The sequence below is a fragment of the Ceratotherium simum genome, chromosome 5 (assembly GCF_057802395.1).
Source record: "Ceratotherium simum simum isolate JZ-2026a chromosome 5, ASM5780239v1, whole genome shotgun sequence".
Classification (NCBI taxonomy): domain Eukaryota; kingdom Metazoa; phylum Chordata; class Mammalia; order Perissodactyla; family Rhinocerotidae; genus Ceratotherium; species Ceratotherium simum.
The window spans coordinates 37,291,627-37,310,468 of NC_141904.1; the positions used below are offsets into that span (position 1 = coordinate 37,291,627).

General features: G+C 39.4%; 1 protein-coding gene across 1 annotated transcript in view; it reads left to right on the forward strand.

The window, feature by feature from the left end:
• The window catches only part of FBXL2 (F-box and leucine rich repeat protein 2), a 115,106-nt gene that overhangs the window by 79,685 nt on the left and 16,579 nt on the right, over positions 1–18,842 (forward strand). Inside the window, 3 exon segments of the mRNA XM_087430679.1 lie at positions 102–162; positions 942–986; positions 1,563–1,619. Coding sequence (XP_087286805.1) covers positions 102–162; positions 942–986; positions 1,563–1,619 — 163 coding nt within the window.

Consider the following 18,842-nt stretch of genomic DNA (forward strand, 5'->3'; position numbering starts at 1 on the left):
GTGTCAAAGAGCGGAATAAACTCAAGAATGTGCATCATAAAGTAAATGTTTCTATTGTTAACCAGTCGCTACTTTTTTCTCCCATGCACTCCTTATCCCAGGATTTTGGAGGCTGCCCGATGTTCCCATTTGACTGACGCAGGCTTTACACTTTTAGCTCGGGTAAGGTAGAGGTTTTAAAACACAAAACCAAACTAATTCACTTCCCTCGTTCAAAGTGACTTGGAGTGGTTTTGGAGAGTGCAAAAAAATACCTTCAGAAATGACAGACATCAAGTAGAATAGAGTCCTCGGGGTGCATTTTCCGTTTTTTCCAGTTGGCCAGAAAACTAGGGAGGTCCTGTAGAGGGTTCTCTAGCAAGTTTAGACTTCACTCTCACTTGGTCAGGTGGGACCAGACTGAGAGGAACCTCCTCCCTGGCAGGAGATGCCCTTCCTCATACAGATCCCGGCTCAGCTTCTCAGCAGCTTCCCCTAACTGGGCTGTGCTCTGCCTCTGCTCCCTCTTCCAAATTGCCCTGCAAATGCCAACCACCGTGGGGCTCCCTATGGCCTGCTGCTGGGAACCTCTGTCCTCCTGGGGTGCTGATACGCTCTTCCTCCTACCCCAGCCCTCACCTGCCCACACTGTGCATGAGTACCCCATTACCATGCCCTCCCAGAGCCTAGTCTATGGCTAAAATTTACATGCTGATACCTATGAGCCACCAGGAAGGTGTAGGCAACTACCTTTCCAGGATGAGAGAAGGAAATGCAGCCCAGGGCAGCCCTATTCCCATTTCCAAAGTGAATATGATTCAAAGGGCACCTGCTCAGAAGTACTGGGTCACTTTAGGAACTGAGCACATTCCTTAATGGAAGAAAACAGGGATACTAGGCCAGTACCAATGTTGCCCTAACCACTGACTGCATGGTGGGGGATGTCTTATGGACTCTTTCAGAACTGCCATGACCTGGAAAAGATGGATCTTGAGGAATGCATTCTGGTGAGTGGACTCCTTTCAGCCCTGCAGCCAGGGACTGCTGACATAGCCAGAGACTGGCTACTGTCTGGACCCTCCTTGCCCCAGCATAGGTGTCAGAGCTTGGGAACTCATGAGGGCCATGGCAGTGGGATGCATAAACTTTGGGCTATTCTCAGTCATCAGACAGAGCTACAGCTGAGAAGTTCAGGATAGCTCCATCATTTGCCCAACATGTAAAAAAAAAAAAAAAAAAAAGACTCTTATTTTCACAGAATTTAAAGGAGAAAACTTGCATGTCCAGTGATGAGGTGAGTCTACAAAGAAGAATCCTGGAGGGCCCTCCCTGCCCTCTCCCTCTTTGTTCCCTGTCCCTAGGCCCCCTTGGGGCACCAGAGGAGAGACCAAAGAACAGCTTTGCATCTCCAGGAGTGGGCAGATTTGAGGTTGCTAGTAAAAAGAGGAGCTCCCGGCCCAGGTGTGCTTGAGATTAGTTTTTAATTCTCTTTTGCAACTTGGATTCTTGTGTTCAGGAGAAGCCAGGATTAGGTGTTAAGTTCTGGTGTAGAAGCCACACTGACACAGCGTGTTTCTCTCTAGATAACCGACAGCACGCTCATCCAGCTCTCCATTCACTGTCCTAAACTGCAAGCCCTGGTGAGTCTGAGTTCTTTGTGACATTATTCACCTTTTAGGAATGAAAGAACCCTCCCACTACAGCAAGAATCTGTTTGGGTTTCCTTTCTGTAGAGGTATCATCACTCTTGGTTTCAGAGATCTCTTAGTTGGGCTAACTTGGGAGGCGGGGTATCTAAATGTTACTGGTTCCATTTTAGGATGTGAACTTAATATAGAGATCCATGTCCTTACCACTTCATGTTCATCATGTCAGGTAGAGTGAAAGTTAGCATGTTAAAATGATATAATCTAAAACAAAAGATTGAGGCCCTCCTTGTGCTGTATTTACATTTCACATCTGCTCATATGTATATCTCGATAGGGGTAAAAGGAATTAGAATATATTGAAAGATCCAAAATGAGTGGTGAACAGTGTCACTGACACTCTTAGCCATGCAGACATCTCATGCTTTTTTCACATCCAGCTATCAGAGTCTGGAGCAGGGATGGAATCCCCATTGGTTGAGCAAGCCTGTGTAAACTGTGCTGCCTACATCTGTGCTGGATACATTGTCTCATTTAATCTCATCCACAGCCCTGTGGCGCAGGCACTGTGGACATCCCCATTTTATCGGTGAAGAAACTGAGGCTCAGAGTGGTTAAGGAACTTGCCCAAAGTTACACAGCTGCTCAGAAGCCCCAGATCTCTTGGCCTCCATGGGGTCTGGTCTTTCCACTGCCCTGAGATACACAACAGAGTTTTCTTAAGTCCGCTGTCTCTGTCATTTTTGAAACTTGCTCTGTCCTCAGGGACTAGAATTTTGTAACATCGTTAAAGCTCCATTTGGCCTTGAGTTACTCTCCCCCCCAGTTTTCCGTGTTTTCACATTAGCTCCGGATACTTTTTCCCTCAGGCACAAGTGCAGCTGGGCTTTGAACAGCTCTAGGACTCTCTTTAAGAGTTTGGGGTCAGATTTCAGAGATTAGTCAGGAACCTCTCTGTATCCCAATTCTGTAAATTTTTCCCTGTACACAATGCAGATAATTTGTAGCTCTAATGATGTCTTTACTCACAAGTTGGTTCAGATCTGGTTCTATAATTGACAGAACCTGTTACTCAGATGTGCTTTCTCCTTTTATCCTCTCCACCCTTTTGTCCTCGACACCTCCTGCCTCTCAGAGATGTGGGGAAATTTAGGAGCCTCAGGCTTTATTTCTTGCTTTAATCTCCTTCCTTTCTGCTGCCCAAGGGCTATCTCTGTCCTACCCTGAGATACCCTAGACTTGGACTCCCACCCCTTCATCAGTGTCCACAAGAAGTCTCCCCTCTTATCAGGACAGAGGGGCCGAAGGAGGGATTACACAGAACCAACGAGGGCTTCCACTAGCTCCCTAACTCCTGCCCTTCTCCTGCCTCCTCAGGAGTGCAGGACCCACCCCAGCGACTTCCAAATAAGTAGTGTTCTCCCCAGCAGAGATTCTGGTGACTAAAAATCTTCTCCGTCTTGTCCTCTATCTTTCTATAAGCTACTTCCAGAAAGGGGACTTAAGAGTAAAAGATAAGCTATAATAAAACCAGAAGTCCAAAATAAGAGCCCAAAATGAAAAACACGAAGGATTATTAGCAGAAAAGCAGGGAAACAATTGCAGTTGAAATCTACACTTAGCTTTGAAGATTCCTACTAGCCAAGACAGAAAAGGGAAATGCTATGGATTACATTTGTTCCATATCCATCTAATTCACTCTACAGACACCTCTTGAGGACCACCACGTGCCAGGCACTGTTCGAGGCACTGGAGAATAAAAAGATAATTCATCCGGAGAGAGAAACTTTATCCTCACTCTGGAATTCCAGAGAAGTATGTGTCTGGATCCTTGTTTAACAGATACTCAAGGAGCACTACCTACTTTGATAATGGACAGTAATAGCAGTGCCTCTGTCAACCCTCAGGTAAAGCTGAGGGCAAGTGAAAGTGCAGGTGTTGTTGGAGGTGCATTTCTACTGCAGCAGGTCCCACAGTGCAGGTGTGCAGCCAGCTTGCTGTCCTCCCTGATGAAACGGCAGCTCTGGGAGAATTTAGGATGGCAGGCATTGAGTGCGCCAGGTGAAATGTGCACATCTCTTCTCCACAGGCCTCATACTGGAGCAGGCGGCTGCACAGGAGCAGCCCAGTCCCCACTGTAAGGAAACTCGTCTTATTGAGGGAGGGTCAGACAGTGCTCTCTGTGAAAAAGCTGGGCACAGGCTGCTGTGGAGGTCCACATCAGGGATTCCTTCCCTAGCCTGCAGAGATCAGAGGAGGCAGTACTGTTGGGGGGAAAACTCCATAGACTTAGAATTTTGAAATATGGCTTTTATCTTTTACTAAAGATCTGCAAGCAGGAAGAAATGAAGGAAGTGACACCAGCCCAAAGCCAGGTGACTATCACACCTCAGTTCCTAACACTTCAGGCTCCCAGGTTGTCCTTTAGATGTGAACGAGACAAGTGTGCACACACACCACCCCTTCCAGGAATCACTTCTGTGATCCTCAAGGGAGGAAGGGCCTTGTACTCACACAAAAGCAAAATTTAGAAGGGTATTTGAAAGGGAAAACTGATCATGTTCATTTGAAAATTAGTCAAATATACATTTGCGAACAAGGGGAATTCCAGATTCAAAAGAATACAGAGGTGTAGGCCCTAGAAGGATCTGTAAAGAGTCATGAAATTTGTTTAAAGGAGGTTAAGGATCCTTTTTGTTACTCCAGTTTTTAGGTTGTAGGGTGTGTCATCAGCAGGTTCTGTTGATTATGGAGGGGCTGGTTTCCTCTTCAATACCAGAGCCAGTTTTTTGGGCTTTTTAAATCATATTATGCAACCCATTGGTCGTAGAAGCTATCCAAGAAGAATTTTAGCAGTCTTTTATGTTAAAGAATAAGGAGTGTAGCCAAAAAAGGAAATATATTACTTTCTTCATTGCTATAAAGTTTTATTTTTCATCGTGATTTATCAAAACACAATGATGATGTATAGAAAGCCAAGTCCATCAGGTGTCAAATCAGTCACTCTCCCTTCAGAATGACAAGTACACAAGTTATCCAGCTAGTAGAAAGCCTGCTCTTGGGGATATGAGACAATCTTGTTACCAAACCACTACTCACTGCTGTAGAGAAAAATAAGGACGCAAGACTTGGTAACATTTAGATGAATATTTCCTCCACTATAAGTGGAAACATTTAAGAACTTTGAAAATAACAGTGTAAAATAGAATGTATGTTGTTTCTATCTCAATTCAATGCCCCATAGTCTGACCAGCATTTCCTGTCTTTCCCACTCATCTCTTCTATTACCCAACTGCAAAAATAATTTAATCTAAATGGAACCCATTGATCCGATCATCTTTTCATTGTCAATCCCAATTTGATGTCCCCCCCTCCACTCAGCCTAAATTCTGTGGTCAATTATTAAATCACTCCGTTGATCCTCAAGATTTGCCTTCTTCACTTAGCAAAGCTCTCATCCTGTTTAAATCTAATTCTCAGCTACTGAGCCAGTTTTCGAAGCAAGAGTGAGGTAGAAAAGGGCTTGGGGGCATTTTACACAGAGGAAACAGTGTTCTTTCTGGGATCAACAAAAGCTGTAGCTGGGTTTTAGAGTGAGGGAGGAAGGAGAGGAGATGAGGCTGAATGGGAGACAGGGACCAGAGCCTCTTGGGCACGGTTAAGGAGGGTAGACTCATTCCTCTTAACTGTTTCTGTGAGGCTCAAAAAGGCTGACAGTGAGAAGCTGCGGTGGGGTTCACAGTCTGAAGGGCTGCTGTTCTGTGGCACCACTTGAAGGAGAGTGGACCAGCCTGTGTTTTGCTCCCAAATTGAGGACCCTGGTTTATTTAGACCTTCTAGTTAGCTTAGAATGTTGAGATTCACTAGACTCATTAGACTGCTCCCAGAACCCCCCAAGCAGAGTGACTTCATACACACTTATGGGGAGCTGCAAGTCTGGCACCAGCTGCTGGGACCAAACCCCATCTCCAGTACACAGTAGCCCTCCCATGGCTAAGACTTTTAGTTTATCCTCACTAAGGTCTTATCCTACAATTTGGGTGCATACAAATTTGTGATTGTTATGTCTTCCTGATGAAGTGACATTTTTATCATTATAAAATGTCCCTCTTTATTACTGGTAATACTCTTTGTTTTGAATTCTACTTTATCTGATATTAATATCAGCCTTTTTATGCTTAATTTTTGCATGGTATATCGTTTTCTTTCAACCTATCTGTGTTATCATATATGAGTGTCTTGCTGTTAGCCCGTCTGATAATCTCTATCTTTTAACTGAAATGTTTAGTCATTTATGGTTAATATAATATTGATATAGTTGAGTTTTTTCTCTCTTTTGTGTTCTATTCCTTTGTTCCTCCTTTCTGGTCTTCTTTTTGGGTTAACTAAATATTTTTTAAATTTCATTTTAATTTATTTATTGGCTTTTTAGCCATATCTCTGTGCACTGATTTATTTTTTGTGGTTGCACTGTTAGCCTTATATTTTAAAAGTTCTTTCCATAAATCCAAGGAAGCTTTCCTCAGTGGGAATTCAGGGGGAGTCTAGGATTTGATTTAGACTGTCAACTCCCAGAGGACTGAGACGGGATCTTCTAGCCTCTAGCACCACCTCTCTCCTCTAGCACCAGCTCCTTGCACTAGGCTTAGCCAGGGGAAGCCACTTGAAATCCTCTTTTGGAACAAGAGGGATATAAACAAGCTAGCCCAAGTCTCAAAATCAGGCACAAAAACTTAATGTGTGAGTGATGAGGATGATCCCTACAGCTGTGGTGCTCAGGTCCCAAGGATTGCAGCCCTTCTCAGGAGACTGCCAGCTATTCCCTGGCCCTGCCAGAGCCCCACCATAAGAAGCTGCTTCTTTGGATGGAAGGAGCAGGTCAGGGATTCCTGCAGTCAGGAATCCCAAACTTCCCCCAAGCGCTCCTTACTCACTCACAGTACAAGCAACCTTGTCAAGGCAGCCTGGCCAGCTCCTTCAGTATCAAACCACCAAATTCAAAGAGATAAGGGGGAGAGAAAGGGTGCTTGTTGTTAGAACAGGTCTCTAGGGAAGATTCTGGGTCCTGGGGAAGAGGAGAATGTCTGGATTCCTAAGATCATGGCCTACCCCAACTTTGACAGACAAGTGGTTTGGTTTTTTTTTTTTTTTTTTACATTTCAGCTCAAATTATTTTCAGTCCCTGGCCTTCCCTTGGGAGCACTGCCCAGGATGTATGATACACACACACTTCTGCCTCCTCAGAGACCCCTAGCAACCTAGAGGAAGTGGAAGGAGAAAGGGGTGAGAAAATACAAGCTTGAGTACTATCATGTCAGCCTCCTATCTCTGCTATAAGTGAACTTCCTTAGCTTTAAAAAATGACAATAGTGAGTCCTTTCCTATTGTAATCACTTTGAATGTAGATGGGTTAACGTCCCCAATCAAAAGACACAGAGTGCTAAATGGATTAAAAAAAACATGACTAGGCTATATGCTGCCTACAAGAAACTCACTTTAGACTTAAGGACACACATAGGCTGAAAGTGAAGAGACAGGAAAACATATTCCATGTGAATGGTAACGAAAAGAGAGCAGGATGGCTAAACTGACATCAGACAAAATAGACTTCAAGTCAAAAACTGTCATAAGAGACAAAGAAGGACATTACATAATAATAAAAGGGTCAATCCACCAGGAAGATATAATAATTATATATACACCCAACAACAGATGACCTAAATATATAAAGCAGACATTGAAAGAACTGAAGGGAGGAATAAACAGCAATACGATGATAGGAGGAGACTTCAATACTCCATTTTCAATTCTGGATAGAACTACCAGAGAGAAGATCAATAAGGAAACATAGGACTTGGACACCACTATAGACCAAATAGACCTAACCTAACAGTCATAATAAGAACATTCCAACCAACAACAGCAGAATACACATTCTTCTCAAGCACACATGGATCTTTCTCCAGGGTAGATCGCATGTTAGGTCACAAAACAAGCCTTAACAAATTTAAGAAGATTAAAATTATACCAACTATCTTTTCCCACCACAGTGGAATGAAACTAGAAGTCAATAGCAGAAGGAAAACAAGAAACTTCAAAAAATGGTGAAATTTAAAAATACGTTGAAACAAATGAAAATAAAAACATACGAAACTTATGGGATGCAGCAAAAGCACTACTAAGAGTGAAGTTCATAGCAATAGATGTGTACATTAAAAAAGAAGAAAGTTCTTTAACACCTAACTTTACATCTCTAGGAGCTAGAAAGGAAGAACAAACCAAGCCCAAAGTTAGCAGAAAAAAGAAAATAACAGATTAGAGCAGAAATAAATAGAAAAAAATAAATGAAACTGAGAGTTAATTTTTTGAAAAGATAAACAAAATTGACAAACCCTTAGCTAGGCCAACTATGAAAAAAAGACAAGTAAAATTAGAAACAAAAGAAGAGACATGGCTAATGACACAAAAAGGATCATAAGAGATGACTAGGAACAGTTACATGCCAACAAACTGGATAACCTAGAAGAAATGGATACATTCCTAGAAACATACAACCTACTAAAACTAAACCATGAAGAAATAGAAAGCCTAATCACACCCATAACTAGTATGGAGATTGAATTGTTAGTCAAAAACCTCCTAACAAAGAAAATTGCAGGACCAGATGGCTACACTGGTGAATTCTACCAAACATTTAAAGAATTAATGCCAGCCCTTGTCAAACTTCTCCAAAAAATTGAAGAGGTGAGAACACTTCCAAAGTCATTTTATGAGGCTAGCATTACCCTGATACCAAAGCCAGACAAAGACACCACTAGAAAACTACAGGCCAATATTCCTAATGAATATAGCTGGAAACGTCCTCAATAAAATACTAGCAAATTGAATCCAACAGCACATTAAAAGAGTCAGTCACAACCAAGTGGGATTTATCCCTGGGAAGCAGGGATGGTTCAACAAATGAAAATCAATTAATGTGATACATCACATCAACAGATTAAAGGCTCACAATCACAAGATCATCTCAATAGATGCAGAAAAAGCACTTGATGAAATTCTACATCTATTCATTATAAAAACTCTCAACAAACTAGGGAATAGAGGGAAAATACCTCAACATAATAAAGGCCATATATGAAAAGCCCACGGCTAACATCATACTCAATGGTGCAAAACTGAAAACTTTTTCTCTAAAATCAGGAGCAAGGCAAGGGTGGCCACTCTCACTACTTCTATTTAACGTAGTACTAGAAGTCCTATCCAGAGCACTTAGATAAGAAAAAGAATTCAAAGAATCCACATGGAAGAGGAAGAAGTAAAATTATCCCTGTTTGCAGACAACATGTTGTTATATACAGAGAACTACATTTAAAAAACTGTTAGAACTAGTAAATGAATTCAGTAAAGTTACAGGATACAAAATAACATAAAAAATACGGTTGCATTTCTATACACTAACAATGAACTATTTGAAAAAGAGATTAGGAAAACAATCCCATTTAAAATAGCACCAAAAAAAAAAAAACATAGGAATAAACTTATAAATCTTTCACCTCCTTATTTATACTGAGAACTACAAAACGTTGATGAAAGAAATTAACAAATGGAAAGACATCCCGTCTTCATGGATTGGAAAATTTAATATTATTAAAATGTCCATACTACCCAAAGTGATCTATAGATTCAATTCAATACCTATCAAAATTCCAAGGGCATCTTTTACAGAAATAGGATAATTCTACAATTCACATGGAATCACAAAAGAACCCAAATAGCCAAAGCAGTCCTGAGAAAGAACAACAAAGCTGGAGGCGTTACACTTCCTGATTTCAAACTATATTACAAAGCTATCAAAGTAATCAAAACAGTATGGTACTGGCATAAAGACAACAGATAGACCAGTGGAACAGAATAGAGAGCCCAGAAATAAAGCCATGTATATATGGTCAACTAATTTTCAACAAGGATGCCAAGAATATACACTGGTGAAAAGGTAGTCTCTTCAACAAATGGTCTCGGGAAATCTGGATATCTACATGTGACAGAATGAAAGTGGACCTGTATTTTACACTATATATAAAAGCCAACTCATGGGGCCAGCCTGGTGGCACGGCAGTTAAGTGCGCATGCTCTGCTTCAGCGGCCCAGGGTTCGCAGGTTCGGATCCCAGGCACGCACCGACACACTGCTTGTCAAGCCATGCTGTGGCGGCGTCCCATATAGAGTAGAGGAAGATGGGCATGGATGTTAGCCCAGGGCCAATCTTCCTCAGCAAAAAAGAGGAGGATTGGCATCAGATGTTGGCTCAGGGCTGATCTTGCTCATAAAAAAAAAAAAAAAAAGCCAACTCAAAATGGATTAAAGACTTAAACGTAAAACTTGAAACTATAAAACTTCTACAGGAAAAGCAGGGGAAAAGCTTCATGACATTGGTCTTGTCATTGATTTCATGGATATGACACCAAAAGCTCAGGCAACAAAAATAAAAATAAACAAGTGGGACTGCATCAAACTAAAAGGCTTCTGTAAAGGAAACAATCAACAGAGTGAAATGGCAACCTGCAGAATGTGAGAAAATATTTGCAAGCCATGTATCTGATAAGGGATTAATCTCCAAGTTATGTAAGGAACTATATAACTCAATAACAAAAAATCTAATAATCTAATTAAAAATGGGCTGAAGACTTGAATAGACATTTCTCCAAAGAAGATAAACAAATGGCAAACAGGTATATGAAAAATGCTTTTCAGTAATCATCAGGAAAATGCAAGTAAAAGTCACAGTGAGATATCACCTCACACCTGTCAGGATGGCTGTTATCAAAAAAAGACAAGTGTTGGTGAGGATGTGCAGAAATTGGAACCCTTGTGCACTGTTGGTAGGAATGAAAAATGGTACAACTACTATGGAAAATAATATGGAGGTTTTTCAAAAAAATTAAAAATAGAACTACCATAAGATCCAGCAATCTCACTTCTGAGTATATATCCAAAAGAATTGAAATCAGCATCTTGAAGAGATATTAGCATTCTCGTTTTCATTGCAGCACTATTCACAATAGTTAAGATGTGGAAACAACCTAAAAGTCTATCAACAGGTGAATAGATAAAGAAAATGTGGTATATACATACAATGGAATACCATTCAGCCTCAGAAAAGAAGGAAATTCTGCAATGTGTGACAACATGGGTAGACATTGAGGATATTATGCTAAATGAAATAAGCCAGACACAGACAAATGCTGCATGATTCCACTTATATGAGGTATCTAAAATAGTCAAATTCATAAAATCAAAGACTGGAATGTTGGTTACCAGGAACTGGGAGTGGGGCAGAATGGGGAGTTATTTATCAATAGGCATAAAGTTTCAGTTGAGTAAGATGAATAAGGTCTAGAGATCTGCTGTACAACACTGTACCTATAGTCAACAATAATGTATTGTACACTTAAAATTTGTTAAAAAGATAGGGCTCATGTTTTTAGCATAATAAAATTTTAAAAAAAGACAAATACTGTATGATTCCACATATTTGAGGTCAAATATAGTAGTCAAATTCATAGAAACAGAAAGTAGAATGGTAGTTGTCAGGGACTGACAGAGAGGGGGATATGGGGAGCATTGTTTAATGAGCATAGAGTTTCAGTTTTGCAAAATGAAAAAGTTCTGGAGATCCATTGTACAATAATGTAAACATATTTAACATTACTGAACTGTATACTTTAAAATGATAAAGATAATAAGTTTGTATTTCTTTTTACCACAATTAGAAATTTTAAAGAAAGAAAGGAAATGGTGAAAGAAGGAACCTTAGGTTATCAGAAAGAAAGAACAATGGAAAGAGTAAGGAAAAAATGTGTGTAAATACAAGAGACTTCCTTTCAAGTTTTCTAAATTTTATTTGATGAAGCAAAAATTATAACATTGTCTGATACGGTTCTCAGTATATGTAGAGGAGGTAATTAAGACAATATATTATAAATGAAGAAGAGTGAAAGGACTCAATGGGAGGTAAAGTTTCTATTCTCAAACTGGTAAACGATTGACACCAGTAGACTGTGATAAGTTATGGATGTATAATGTAATACCTAGAGAAACCACTAAGAAGTCTACAGAAGAGAAACTCAAAACACAATAGATAAATCAAAATGGAATTCTAAAAAAATGTTTATGTAACCCATAGGAAAGCAGGAAAAAGAAAACAGAGAAAAGAAAAACTGAAAGAACAGGAAAAAAAAAAGGGGGGGGCCAGACTTAAGCCCAAACATATCTTTAAGTATAAGTGGTCTAAATATACCAACTAAAAGGTAGAGATTGCCAGAGTGGATAAAATAACATGATCCAACTATAAGCTTCTCACTTTGAATGTAACAATATAGATTGGTTGAAAGGGAAGAGATATATAATGAAAACTTTAAACAAAAGAAAGCAGAAGTTCTTCTATTATTTACAGTATACTTCAGAGCAAGGAAAATTACCAGGGACAGAGAAGGACATGACAATGATAAAAGGATCAGTCCACTAAGATGACATAGTGATCCTTAATATATACGCACTAAACAACAGAGCTGCAAATTATGTGAAAAAAACTTGATAGGGCTGAAAGGAGAAACAGCAAATCCACAGTTATAGTTGAACATGTCAGTATGCTTCTCTCAACAGTTGATAGAACAACCAGACAGAAAACCGGCAAGGATGTAGACCTCAACACTGTTAACAAACAGGGCATTTATAGGACACTCTACCCAACAACAGCAGAACACACATTCTTTTCAAGAGCCCATGGAACATGTACCAAAATAGACCATATCCTGGGCCACACACACCTCAAAAAATTTAAAATCATTGAATCATACAGAGTGTCTTCTCTGACCACAATGGGATCGAACTAGAAATCAGTAACAGAAGATAACAGGAAAATTTCTGAAGACTTGGAAACTTAACAACACACTTCTAATTAATCCTTGAGTCAAAGAGGAAGTCTCAAGGGAAATTTCTTTTTTAAAGAGCTAAACTGAATGAAAATGAAAACAGAACATATAAAAATATGTTGGATGCAGCTAAAGCAGTGCTGAGAGGGAAATTTATGGTGTTAAATGATTATATTTAAAAAAGTAAAATCTTGATAATCTTAAACTCACCACCACGAAAACAGAAAAAGAAGAGCAAAATAAACCCAAAATAAGGAGGAAGGATATGTTAAAGATAATAGTAGAAATCAATGAAATTGAAAAGAGAAAAACAATAGAAGAAAATCAGCAAAACAAAAAGCTCATTGTTTGAAACAGACCTCTAGCAAGAGTGACAAAGGGAAGACACAAATTACTAATGTCAAGAGTGAAACAATGGTGCTATGATCTGGATGTTAGTGTCCCCCCAAAATTCGTATGTTGAATCCTAGCCCCCAAAGGGGATGATATTAGGAGGTAGGGCTTTGGGGAGGTGATTGGTTATAAGGGCTCCCTCATGAATTAGATAAGTGCTCATATAAAGGAGCCTCCAGAGGGATCTTTCACCCCATCCACCAAGTGAGGACACACAAGAAAGCACTGGCTGTGAACCAGGAAGGGGGCCCTTACCAGCCACTACATCGGATCTGCTGGCACCGTGATCTGGAACTTCCAGCTTCCAGAACTATGAGAGATAAATTTCTGTTGTTTATTGCTATAGCAGCATGAACAGACCGAGACAAGGGGTATCACCACAGACCCTACAGACATCAAAAGGATGATAAGGGAATACTAGGAACAGTCTACATAAATCAATTTGACAACTTAGACCAATACCTTTAAAATCACAAACTAACACAACAATTCAATATAAAAAAGATCATTTGCATAGCCCTGTAAGTGCTAAAGAAATTTAATTTATATATATATATTATATATATATCATGATATATATATATATATATAATATATATATATATATATATTTTTTGGTGAGGAAGATTGGTTCTGAGCTAACATCTGTGCCAATCCTCCTCTATTTTGTATGTGGGATGCCACCAGATCATGGCTTGATGAGCAGTGTGTAGGTCTGTTATAATTTTTAAACTCCCCAAAAAAGAAATCTCCAGCTCCAGATGGTTACATTGGAAAATTCTGCCAAATATTGAAGCCAATTCTACACAATTTATTCCAGAAAATAGATGACAGAGCAGTTCACAACTCATTTTATGAGGCCAGGGATACCCTGATATCAAAACCAGGTAAAGATAGTACCAAAAACCAAAACTACAGACTAGTATCCCTCATTAATGTAGAAGCAAATGTCCTTAACAAATATTAGCAAATAGAATTCAGCAGTATATAAAAATAAGTAAACACCATGACCATGCAGGGTTTATTCCAGAGATACAAGTCTAGTTTTAATATTTGAAAATGGATCAGTGTAATCCACCATGTTAACAGGCTACAGAAGAAAAATTACATGATCATATCAATTAATGCAGAAAAAGCATTTGATAACTTTAATTTTTTTTCTTTTGAATTTTATTTTTTTAAGTGCAAAGAATACAAGACAAAAATTCCATTCTCATTTAAAACCCCCAGTCACCCTCTTCCATCCCCAGGGATAACCACTGTGGCTTATGTCTCTGTATCCTTCTAGAGAAATTCTATGTGAGATTGAGAGGTGATTTTTCTCCCCTCCCTCTCTCCCTTCTTGCTACATCTTGAGAGCACAAGACATCTGCTGTTTGGCATTTAAAAGCAGTTCCAAGAGTGATGTCAGCATCCTCGTAGAGTGAGCTCTTCCCTTAGTCTCTCCCCGCTAAGATACAACGAAAAGGACATTCATAAACCAACAGAGGACATTCACACAACACAAGAAATGTCTGAGAGATCCATGCAGCCATACATCTGGAGGTGGAGGTGCTGGACCCCTGGGAGGCAGTGGAAGGAGGTAAGGGGATCTCCTCTCCCTCCCAAATGGCAGCAACCTAGGAAGCTGTGCTGACAGGGCCCATCTGTGTTTGCCCGCTGGTGATTCAGAGGATAGAAATATAGAATTGCTGCAGGTAGAGGAGGAGAGAGAACTAAGATTTTGAAAAATGACAAAATTCTTCGAGAAATGTCCAGTTTAATTAAGAAAAGCAACATAAGGATTATAGGTATTCCAGAGGGAGAAAGGAGTGGAGAGCTGTTTCAAAGAAATAATAGCTGAGAACTTCCCAAACCTGGAGAAGGAGCTGGAATTACAAGTAAATGAAACTAATAGAACTCCTGATTACATCAATGTAAAAAGACCTCCTTTGAGGCATATATTAGTGAAGCTGGTAGAAATCAATGACAAAGAAAAAATATTAAAGGCAGCAAGGCAGAAGGATAAAACCTACAAAGGTACTCCTATCAGGCTTTCAGCTGATTTCTCAGCAAAAATCTTACAAGCTAGGAGAGAGTAGAATGATATATTCAAAATAATGAAAGACAAAAGCTTTCAGCCAAGAACACTCTATCCAGTGAAAATATCCTTCAGATATGATGGAGAAATAACAACTTTCCCAGATAAACAAAAGCTGAGGGAGTTCATCGCCACAAGACCCCTGCTACAAGAAATGATCAAGAAGGGTCTCATACCTGGGGGAGAAAAAGGGGTTTACAAAGCCTTGAGCAAGGAGATAAGTAGACAAAATCAGAAAATTGCAGCTCTCTGTCAGAAAAGGTTAGCAAACGCTTAATTACAACATTAAAGATAAAGGGAAGGAAAACATCAAAAAAAACTGTAATCACTTCTTTTTAACCACAAACTCACTACACAAAACGGAATAAGTTGTGACAACAGTAACTTAGATGGGGAAAAGGAAGAGGATGAAACATGCTTAGACTAAGGAAATAAAAGGCTATTAGGGGGCTGGCCCCGTGGCTTAGCGGTTAAGTGTGCATGCTCTGCTACTGGCGGCCCAGGTTTGGATCCTGGGCGCACCCTGACATACCGCTTGTCTGGCCATGCTGAGGCCGCATCCCACATACAGCAACTAGAAGGATGTGCAACTATGACATACAACTATCTACTGGGGCTCTGGGGGAAAAAAAGGAGGATTGGCAATAGATGTTATCTCAGAGCTGGTCTTTCTCATCAAATAGAGGAGGATTAGCGTGGATGTTAGCTCAGGGCTGATCTTCCTCACACACACACACACACACACACACACACACACACAAAAGACGATTAGGAATGGACTGTCACATCTATGAGATCTTTTATACAAACATCATGGTAACCACTAAACAAAAAGTCAGAAACAGAGACACAAACAATAAACAATGAGAAAACCATCATAGAGAACCACCAAACTGAATTGGCAGTCAGAAATACATGGGACGAGAAACAAGGGAAATACAGAACAGCTGGAAAACAAATGATAAAAAAGGCAATATGAGAGCAATATTGAGCTCTCATATATCAATAATCACTCTAAATGTAAATGGATTGAATTCTCCAATCAAAAGACACAGAGTGGCTGGATGGATTAAAAAACAAGACTCAACAATATGTTGCCTCCAGGAAACACATAGCTCTAATGACAAATACGGGGTCAGATTGAAGGGATGGAAGATGATACTCCAAGCTAATGGCAAACAAAGCAGGTGTTGCCAAACTTAGACAAAGTAGACTTCAAGATAAAAAAGGCAATGAGAGGGCCAGTCCCTTGGCTTAGCGGTTAAGTGCGCGCACTCCGCTACTGGTGGCCTGGGTTTGGATCCCGGGCGCGCGCCGACACACCACTTCTCCGGCCATGCTGAGGCCGCGTCCCACATACAGCAACTAGGAGGATGTGCAGCTATAACATACAACTGTCTACTGGGGCTTTGGGGAAAAAAAGGAGGAGGATTGGAAATAGATGTTAGCTCAGAGCTGGTCTTCCTCAGCAAAAAGAGGAGGATTAGCATGGATGTTAGCTCAGGGCTGATCTTCCTCACAAAAAAAATTAAAAAAAAAAAAGGCAATGAGAGACAAAGGGGGCAGTATATAATGATAAAAGGGACACTCTGCCAAGATGACATAACATTTATAAATATATATGCACCTAACACAGGAGCACCAAAGTACATAAAGCAACTATTAACAGACCTAAAAGGAGAAATTAACAGCAACACAATAATAGTAGGGGACCTCAACACCCCACTTACATCAATGGATGGATCATCCAGACAGAATAGTCAACAAGGAAATAGTGGAATTAAACGAAAAACTAGGCCAGATGGACTTAATAGATACATATAAAACACTCCATCCAAAAGCAGCAGAATACACATTCTTTTCAAGTGCACATGGAACATTCTTAAAGAGACCATATGTTGGGAAACAAGGCAAGCCTCAGTAAATTTAAGATTAAAATCATATCAAGCATCTTTTCTGATCATAATGCTATGAAACTAGAAATCAACTACAGGAAAAAAACTGAAAAAGTGACAAATATGTGGAGACTAAGACAACATGCTACTGAACAACCAATGGATCATTGAAGAAATCAAAGGAGAAATCAAAAAATATTTGGAGACAAATGAAAATGAAAACACACCATACCAACTCATATGGGATACAGCAAAAGCAGTCCTAAGAGAAATTCATGGCAATACAGGCCCACCTTAACAAACAAGAAAAATCTCAAACAATCGTAAACTACACCTAACAGAACTAGAAAAAGAAGAATAAACAAAGCCCCAAGTCAGCAGAAGGAGGGAAATAATAAAAATTAGAGCAGAAATAAATAAAATTGAAACAAAAAAAAAAAGTAGAAAAGATCAATGAAACTAAGAGCTGGTTTTTTGAGACAATAAACAAAATTGACAAACCCTTAGCCAGACTCACTAAGAAAAAAAGAGAGAAGGCTCAAATAAATAATATTAGAAATAAAAGAGGAGAAATTACAACAGATACCACAGAAATATAAAGGATTCTAAGAGGATTATAAAAACTATATGCCAACAAATTGGACAATCTAAAGAAATGAATAAATTCTTAGACTCATACAACTTTCCCAAACTGAATCAAGAAGAAATAGAGAATCTGAATAGACCAGTCATAAGTAAAGAGATTGAAACAGTAATCAAAAATCTCCCGAAAAACAAACATCCAGGACCAGATGGCTTCTCTGGAGAATTCTGTCAAACCTTCAAAGAAGAGTTAGTACTTATCCTTCTCAAACTATTCCACAAAATTGAAGAAGATAGAACACTTCCTAACACATTCTACAAGGCCAACATCACTCTGATATCAAAGCCAGACAAGGACAACACAAAGAAGGAAAATTATAGGCCATTATCGCTGATGAACATAGATGCAGAAACCCTCAACAAAATATTGGCAAACCAAATACAACAATACGTTAAAAGGATCATACACCATGATCAAGTGGGATTTATACCAGGGACACAGGGATGGTTCAACATCTACAAATCAATCAATGTAATACACCACGTTAACAAAATGAGGAATAAAAACCACACGATCATTTCAATAGATGCAGAGAAAGCATTTGACAAGATCCAACATCCATTTATGATAAAAACTCTCAATAAAATGGGTATAGAAGTACTCAACACAAGTACCTCAACACAGTAAAAGCCGTATATGACAAACCCACAGCCTACGTCATACTCAATGGGAAAAAACTGAAAGCCATCCCTCTAAGAACAGGAACAAGACAAGATGCCCACTCTTGCCACTGTTATTCGACATAGTACCGGAGGGTTTGGCCAGAGCAATTAGGCAAGAAGAAGAAATAAAAGGTATCCAAATTGGCAAGGAAGAAGTGAAATTCACGCTGTTTGCAGACAACATGCTTTTATATATAGAAAACCCTGAAGAATCCCTCGGAAAACTATTAGAAATAATCAACAACTATAGCAAAGTTGCAGGGTACAAAATCAACTTAAAATCAGTTGCATTTCTATACTCTAATAATGAATTAACAGAAAAAGAACTCAAGAATACAATCCCATTTACAATCGCAACAAAAAATAAAATAGGAATAAATTTAACAAGGAAGTGAAAGACCTATACGATGAAAACTATAAGACATCATTAAAAGAAATCGATGATGACGTAAAGAAATGGAAAGATATTCCGTGCTCATAGTTAAAATGTACATACTACGTAAAGCAGTCTATAGATTCAGTGCAATCCCAGTCAGAATCCCAATGACATTCTTCACGGAAATAGAACAAAGAATCCTAAAATTCATATGAGGCAACAAAAGACCCTGAATAG